The sequence below is a fragment of the Gavialis gangeticus genome, unplaced genomic scaffold (assembly GCF_001723915.1).
Source record: "Gavialis gangeticus isolate Ggan-Ray unplaced genomic scaffold, GavGan_comp1, whole genome shotgun sequence".
Classification (NCBI taxonomy): Eukaryota; Metazoa; Chordata; order Crocodylia; family Gavialidae; genus Gavialis; species Gavialis gangeticus.
The window spans coordinates 25,291,688-25,300,520 of NW_017729033.1; the positions used below are offsets into that span (position 1 = coordinate 25,291,688).

Consider the following 8,833-nt stretch of genomic DNA (forward strand, 5'->3'; position numbering starts at 1 on the left):
CAAAGAATTAATGGTTACACCCAAAATAATAGTCAGATGTAAAGCTGCACTGACAGTTTAACACGGCTGCACAAACAATCAAATGATCTAGGAGAATTCTCCTGGGTTTGTTCTCCTGGTAGAAAAACTCACCCATAGAAGCCTGAACAGACTTTTGAAAAGTTGAACTGTTGAAGAGAAGCAAGTTTGCAGTGCTGACGCAGCACAGCCTGGGGCCCCTGTGCACACAACTCAGGGTGCTCTGCAGGCTCCCAAGTTTGCCTGGCAACAGATGGCAGCAGTGCACAAGGAAGCCCTGATTAGCTGACCCAGATTGCTAGGGGTCAGCCTGCGTCTCCTGCAGCACAATTTGCGATTGAGAAGGGGGTACTGTTCTGCTCTTTGCTGGAGCAGAGGAAGCCAGCGAGCAACACATTGTTTTCTGCGGGCAGAATAGGGACAGAAGCAAAGCACATGCTGAAGGACTGTGTTGTGGCTTCTCTCAGAAAAGAACATGTACTAATAATATTCACTCTTGCAGGAGAAACTCTTGGAAGTAGTTTAACCCCAGTTGTCCCCAGGTTATCTTTTTGCTGCTGCAGTGGCCATTTTTGCTTGGGGAAAAAAAAGTCCTGAACATCTATATACTTGTTGTTTCTCCTGGTACAGAATGGTATAAATGTGACTGTACTTCCCTACCATTCTTATGGTGTCAGTTATCCTTTTGTACCTTAATCTTCCAACTGCACCATTTCAATTGCAGCCCTTCAGGATACATACATTTGCCCACAGCCTAGCACACATGATTCAGCCTAGTAGAGATTCTCTGTTTTGCTTCTCCCAAAAAAGAACTCCTATTTCCTTAAACATATGTTTTTCCCACCCAGCAGACCCTTTCATGTGTCTCTCTATGGATGCTATTCACTGCTGCTTCAACTTGCCTCAGAGCAGTTGCACCGTGCACCAAATCACAAGGCTACTTGTGTGTGTGCCCATGCAGAGAAACAGATTTTGATTTGGGAGCCCTGATAGAGTGAGAGGACAGCTATGTGGTAGGAGAGCTGGCAAAGAGGAGAGAGAAAACCAGATTTTTTTTGAGAAATATGGATATTGAGCTGGAGAAACAAACAGGGATGAGAAGTGCTAAGTTTAGAAAAAAATATACATTTTAAGTATATATAAAGGACCTTTGAAAGAGAATTGGGGTAGATTTGGAAATTAAAAATCAGTCAGTGACATATGAAACAAAGATTTTAATCCTGCTTTACCTGTAGGAGTCTGGTGAACTCTGTAGCCACTACTCCTACATCCATTTTATATGTAATGCATGCTTTTTATTTATATAGACATGAATTTTATTTACCTAGGCTAGATGCCCATATAGACACACACACTATGCATAGCTTCAGAATCTAATGGTAAAATCATTGCCTACACTGTAGGTCTGTGACAAAGTGGGAAACTACATGGCGCTGGGGAACACCAATGGTGGCATTGTCAAATACACCCATAGTTTATAACTATGCAGAGAAGTGATGGGGTCTAGTAAATGACCATTGCACACAAAATGATTTTGTTTCAAAACTGCCATTATTTTCTGAAACATCCTTGTATAAGCACACAGTAAACCCTTAAGAGATGTTACGCTTAAGATATGATTAACTGGTTAATCATGTCTTAAGTAGTGACCTGGCCACACATTCATTCATTTAATGGACTGACAAAACAGCCACAAAACAGGGAATAAGCCACAAACTTCATGGGAGCACTGGCCACACCTTCAGGTTAAGGTGTGATGGGAACCAGCCACAAAATGTGTTTAATAGCATTGTTGCTGTTTCCCATCATGCCTTAACCTAAAGGTGTGGCTCCCAGCCTCAGGAGTATACTGGAGCCATTCAAGACTCTGATGGGCTCCTGAGGCTGGGAGTACCAGTCACCTGATTGAGGCTTCCAGCTCGCTGAGAGTGCATTGGAACGCTTGGCTCCCATGGCTGGGAACCCTAGTCAGCTGACGATCAGCTCCCAAACATGGAAGCACATAGAGCCCTTGGTTCCAATGTGGTCTTTCATTTGGGCACTGATCAGCTGACTGGGGTTTCCAGCCAAGGAGCCCTTGGAAAGGCTTCATGCATTGCTGTACCTGACAAGGGCTCTAATGTGCTCCCCATAATGGGATCCCCACCCCCCAGCACAGGGAATGCAGGGAACCTCTTGGCTCCCATGGCTTGGAAAGGCAATTACTCAGCGCTCCCAGAGGGAAGAGCACCCATCAGCTGACCAGCACTCCCAGCCATGGAAGTCAATGGGAGCCAAGGCACTCCTTCAGCTGGGAGTCGTCATCACCTGACCAGTGCTCCCAGCCACAGGACTACACAGGAGCCACGCCTGCTCATTAGCCTGAGCTGCACTGGCAATATGGCATGATTGGAATGTGATCCTCAAACCCTCACTCATGCCTTCTGCAATGCATGTGTAGCATGGCAGGTGGCATGACTGTTGGGACTGCACATTAGATCCCATATTGCCTTAATTTAATGTCTGTCAATGGCCTTTAACACATGCACACATCTTCCTGCTCACCAGGTGGTTGTATGTAAACCCAGGTGTACTAAGCCAAAGTATTCGGTAAATGTTTTTATGGTCTGTGAACAAATTACCACCTACAGCAAATTTCAGTTTTGACTGTTCGTTGCTGAACTAGTATAGATTAGCAACACTGTACTCTGCATTTAGACAATTGTACATAATCAGACTTTTATTCATCGTATCTGACAGCAGTTTGGTGCTGTGATGTGCCACCTGTTACACTCGCATATAATTTCAGTATTGGCACTGAATGCTACCAATTGTAGTATTCGTCCCATAACACATGCTTTTAAAGAAGTCACACAATAAGAAGAAACTTCTGTAGGTAATAAAAAAGTACTATGAACAGGTGCTTTCTTCTTTTACAGATCCAGTTGTTTAAGATTCTCTTAGGCACAAATGGATGTGATAACATTTGGTTTTGTCTCTTATTCCTACACAAAATAATCCTTATATGGCAGGTCTATAGGTTTTCTGTCTGACTTGTATCTTAATTGGTGTATGTTTATTTAAACAAGACTAATAAACAATATGAAAACTAATGATTATGTAACAGAAAAAAAGAAAAAGCAAACACTTTCCTTTTTTGTCCTATTACTATGCAGTTAAGAGCCTGATACTTCCAAGCACTGACTCAGTGCAACTCAGGAGAGCTAGGGTTCTTGGCATCTAGAGGGACAGTGCCATATGGACATGATCCTCTCCAAATGAATTGGCAAAACTCCCAAAGATGAAAACTCCATGATGCTAAGACAGGACCTAAATGAATAACTATCACTAGAACAAACAGAACCTTTGTTAGCTGTGACATTGGCATGAACATAGCTTAAAGAGAATGAAGAAGCACAGTAACTTGCTACACTAGCCTTTCAGACCCAGAACAAGGAACTTAAAGAATCCTTTAATAAAATGCATAAGCAGCATATGGAGCATAGATTGCAACACAAAATTCTTTCCCTCTCAGACATACACTTCACTGGGCTAGAATCATATTCCCTCTTGGTCCTATTCATTTTGCATGTTTGGCTGTACAGTTGAAACAGCTTTAAGCAGAAGGTTGATAAATGCTGCTTCTTCCTCTCCTGTTGGATCGGGGGCACCACCTTGGGTGACTTGGAGATGAGAGGTTGAGGGAAGGATTACAACCCATCTCCAACTTCTTTGTCATATGCTCCAACTAGACTGCCCCATAAAACACCACCAGCACCACCTCCACCTACTTCTACCCCCAACCTTTAAAAAAAAAAAGGAAAAAGACAATGGCTATTCTGCTGTGCTTTGTGCTGAACACAGCTGTTCTAAAGGCATGCTAGGTTTACTGTAAGCACTCCTTCCATATCAAGACACTTAAACTTAAGCATGCTGATGCCTTGTTTGTTTGTCCCAAATGGACAGAAGGATGAAAGAAGCACTGAGATTTGCTTCACCTCAGGGTATGTACAGTGGCATAGTTTTAGGTGCCAACAGAACTTCATTGGTGAAAACATAGGCATATAAGCAATACTTTTGAGTAGGAAGAGAGTCAGGAGTCTAGAGAAAAGGAAATGGGGAAAACAAGAAAAAAAGGCAACTGTCCATCACTAGGAAGATTTGATAAATGCTAACAATGCATGGCTGGATTTAAAGTGAATGTTTCTGTGCTGCAATTGTTCCTGTTCTCATAAAAATGCTAATGTGGAAAGATAATCCCTCTTTCGGACTCACTTTCCTGTCCAGTTTTCTACAGGTTATTATTGTAATGACTTACTACAAATTGACTATAGCAGATGATTGTTCCTTTTAAGATTCAGCAACAATGCCCCTCAAAAATGGCACTTATCACTGTGAAAGGCTAGAGACCAGAATCACTTTCAGAGTAATTCCACTAATAATTTCTAGAATAAACCATGCATGATGCCTGAACTTTAACATCATTTATGATAGCCATATATGGTGCTGTCACCCTAGTACTATATATACTTCATAGAATTTGTCTGAAATATCAATGGGTGTCTGCACACATTAAGATATCACACTAATCCCCAACTAAAAGTATAAGAAAATTGAGAATGTGCCATAAATAAATATCCAATAAATAAGGGTCACCTGCCCCTCAGGCCCTCACCAAGGGCCTCAATATGTTAGTCCTGCAAAACAACCCCATGTTAAACTTAACTCATTGTAGCTGGCTGCTCAATAGATATATGTGCTAATCTGTATTTGCACTAAATTTGTTTGTTGCAATGAATGACAAATTAGTGTATAAAACAGTTAATGTATGATCGACCCAGATTTTAACAATACCTCTAAATGTGTTTGAGGTCCATACATGTCCCATATTCTTCTTCGTCTGACATCAATTCCTTTGCCTGGATGCTGAAATATATAGCTAATAGTTAAAAATTCAAATACTATCTTACATTCTTTTCATCACAGATTTCCAAGGAAATTTACCCAATCATTTCACAAACTACATGCAGAAGTGACACCATCCACAGCAAAATGAATCTACTTCTGTGAAACAGGGTAATGCTTCACTATGCAAGCCAGAAATTGAACAGCAGGTCAAACAGACAGAGCCAAAGTAGGTAGCCAGAATTTCACCCAGTTTGAAATTTGCCCAGGGTGTGATGTTAGGAAAATGCCATAGATACTTATATAAACTTAAGTAACAATGGTTTTGGTTTGTGTGAAAACCTAATATCTAATGCAATAATGCTAAGCCCTTGTTCAGGAAATGAGTGCTACCCAAGGAATCCTACCTAAACAGTGCCAGCTTATAGTATAGGCTCGTCCTAACACATTTACCATTGGCAATTCACAGGACAAAGTTAGGAAATAGCAAAAAGACTTGGGTCCTTATACGAATTTAAGGAGGCATAGTATAGCTTTTTGTTTGTTTGTTTAATCAAAACTTATCAGGTTAGCAATCTTGCCCTGGGTTCTGGAGAAATGCTACCTGTTTCATTCTCAAAGACGGGCATAGCTGGGCAGTTCTGCATCCTGGGCAGCAAGGGCACAAGAGGCAGTGGCACTCAGGACTGGCGTCCTGCTTGCCACCCCTCTCTCCCAGTTATGCTGTTGCCCAAAAAGCACTGACTTTAAATACAGATTCAAACATGTTTACTGTATGACAGTCAATGAGATCTTTACATAAGGTGCCATGGCTGCAAACCAAACCAAGAAACAAGAAATAAATTAACAACCCAACTTTTGTTCTAAGACGCCTATTTACATTGAATGGACAAAAGAAAGACATGAATGGGAAAAAAAAAAATCAATAAATGTTTCATGGAATTTCTACAGTCTCTAAGGGTGCACCAACACATCAGTCCCATGCCGGATTGGCACCAACATAAGGAAAATTGACAGTATTGGCAATTGGCTCTTTTTGGCTGATGTGGCCAAGAATTTCATCAATAAACGCCCCGTGCATGTACGCAGACACAATGCAGCATGCAGGTGGCCAGGAGCACAGCCCGACAGTGTGGAGAGCAGACAGGTCTGTCTGGTAAGTCTGTTATGAGGAAAGAGGTGTGGGCATGAATGACATGTGCCCTCAGCAGCTGGGGAGGCACAGCAGCAGTGGGAATGTGGCAGCAGTAACCTGGGGAGCTCCCAAAGATGCCTCCAGCAGGGGGAAGGGGATGGCGAGTGCCAACCAAGGGTTGGCAACCACCCACAGCAGTGGCCAGCGAGGATTGTGGACTGCCCACAGACACTGCTAGCAGCAGGGTGGTGAGTGTCAGCGGTGCCTTTTTGTAGGGGGTGCACCACCACGCTTAGGGAGTGCATGTGCCCCTACCCCCTACATGTTGCCCCTGGGTGTGGGGGGCAGATTGAGGTCCCCATGGTGAGGGAGGGAGGGGGACTGGGGCAGGTGTTGCACAGCCGGGGCGGGGCGGGGTGGGGCATGGCACATCATGGGACAGAGCTGTGAGTGGCTGGTTTGGGGGGTGCAGCAAGGAGGTGGGCAGTTCCCATTGTAGCATGCACCCTGGGAGGGCACGGGGCGGGCATGCCCCCAGATCTGCGTGCAGGACAAGGGTCAGTTGCCACTGAAGGCTGGGACTAGAGTGGACTCTTCCTGGCGGGGGGCTGGGCCAGACTGCATTTAGGGTGTGTGGCAGCAGCACTGGGAGGGGGATTATGGGGAGGGTCTACGGAAAATTCTGGGGTGGCTGCAGCCACCCTCCTATAGCCCCCTCCCAGTACTGCTGCCACCCACCCTGAGCACAGCCTGGGACCAGCTCCCCGCCAGGAAGAACCTGGCACTGCCCCAGCCTGCAGTGGCAGCATACCCCTGCCCCAGCTGTGTAGTGCCTACCTCTGCCCCAGCTCTACTGCCCCCCTCACTGTGAGGGCCTCAGTATGCCCCCCCCACAACAGTCTTACCAGCTGGACGCTGCTCTCTAAGCTACCCGGCTGCATAACGGCAATATCAGTATCGGCCAATATACCTCATTAAAAATCAGCCATTGGTATCAGTCCAAAAAAATCTGTCTGTGCACCCCTAGCAGTCTTATACATTTTTTATAACAATTAACATTCTTGCAGAAGTTTTCCTAACGACAAAGAATTCTACGAGATGAAAAAGAAAGGAATTTCCCTAGGTTTTGATAAAACTCGCTGAACTTCTTTGTTTGTTCCATATATTTCTGGTATCAAATAGCCTCAAGAACATAAATGTTGTGCCTTCTTTCTTTCTATGCACAAACAGAAATTTATTGTTTTCACAATTAAAAATTAAGGCTTTGATTTTTTGCTTTCATTATCCTTGGGTTTTTTTTCCCCCCAATATCAGTAAAGGTATGGGAAAATCCCTTGTAGCCTTGTGGAATAAACTGTAGCTTTATGTTTTAATGACTTAATTTACATTAGTCCTAAGCCAGCAACATGTTCATTTCAGAGATAAGCACTTCTTCTACAAATGAATAATAAGCCAGTAATAATATTTGTTCCTGGTGACTAGGGAGGTTCACAAAAATGCTCTAGTAGTACTACTGAAGTACAGTCTGTTACCAAACTCTTGGATAAATGGAACACAGAACTAGAAGAATGACTAGCTCCAATTGTATTTAAAAATAATTATACTTACCCCTTCTCTGCTTAGAATGTGAACCAGCAAACCATTTCCACATCCAAGATCCACAAAAGACTGTTTCTTAGACAAGCCTTTTTCTGCTCGCTCCTCCTCCCAAAGGATCTAAGCAAAAACAAAAATGACAGCAAATTTGTCATCTTTTGGAGCATTTTATAGCGACTAAGGGCTAGGTCCAATTAAGACTGGGTCACATAGCCCCAAAGTGGAATCCAGAACCTTCCCGTAGATTTATAAGCTCCTTATATAGAGCATGGAGAAAGGCTGGACCTCAGGACAGGATCCTCAATAATTAATACACTGATCAGGGAGCTCCCCAAGACAGACAACAGGAAATGATGAGGAAAGAGGTACACCTGAAAGCCCACACAGTCTGGGAGCTTTAGGTACCTTATTTTATGCAGCATAAAGGCACCTCTACACACTTGGGATTCATATCCCAAAATCTGTTCCCCAAATCTGATCTTTCAAAGATATGAGCAAGGCTTTTATAAATGACAGCACATAAAAGGGGCAGTCATGCCCCTTTTATATAGCATCCTACTGGTTAGAGCACTCCTGCCCATGTGAGCTTACTAACTCAATGCTGCTTGGGATCAAAAACAGGGTGGAAGGAGAAGTGGCGTGGGGCTTTTCATGGCAGAAAAGAGAAAGAACATTATCTTACAAAGAGCCAGGTGCTTTTGTGAACTGCTACGCACCCCCAATTGCACCAAAAACAACAAAAGTTGATATTTTTCAAAGCTATGCAGATGGGGCCCAAAGTGCGAGATAGGGGTGTACTTGGTACTATAGGTGTGAGATAGGGTACTTGGTACCATAATGTGAAATAGGGGTGTACTTGGTATTTGAGACAGAGAAGGCATTCTACCTGATCTACACATCGAAGAGCTACTCAGCACAGCTCACAGATGCTCTCATGGACCCAGAGGGACAGCCTTCCATCTTCAGCCCCCTCTGTGCAAAAATGAAGTTTATTTCCTATCCATGGGTCCTTTTTACCATCTTGTACCATCTATACTTTTCCCAGAGCCTGACAAAGGGACTTTGATCCCGAAAGCTTCCAGAAAAGGACAATTTTCTTGCGATTTTCCAGTTGGTTTAATAAAAGGTATCATTTTGGAACCAAGAGTTTTAGTTTTTTGTATGTCTTCTTGTCTCAAACCAACACGGCTACCAAGTACA

General features: G+C 43.5%; 1 protein-coding gene across 1 annotated transcript in view; it reads right to left on the minus strand.

The window, feature by feature from the left end:
- TRMT44 (tRNA methyltransferase 44 homolog (S. cerevisiae)) overlaps window positions 1-8,833 on the minus strand; it is a gene marked incomplete at its 5' end in the record, with an annotated part of 49,808 nt that overhangs the window by 11,490 nt on the left and 29,485 nt on the right. Inside the window, 2 exons of the mRNA XM_019525811.1 lie at window positions 4,852-4,923; window positions 7,646-7,753. Of these exons, the coding sequence (XP_019381356.1) occupies window positions 4,852-4,923; window positions 7,646-7,753 (180 nt within the window). The remainder of the gene's footprint in view (window positions 1-4,851; window positions 4,924-7,645; window positions 7,754-8,833) is intronic.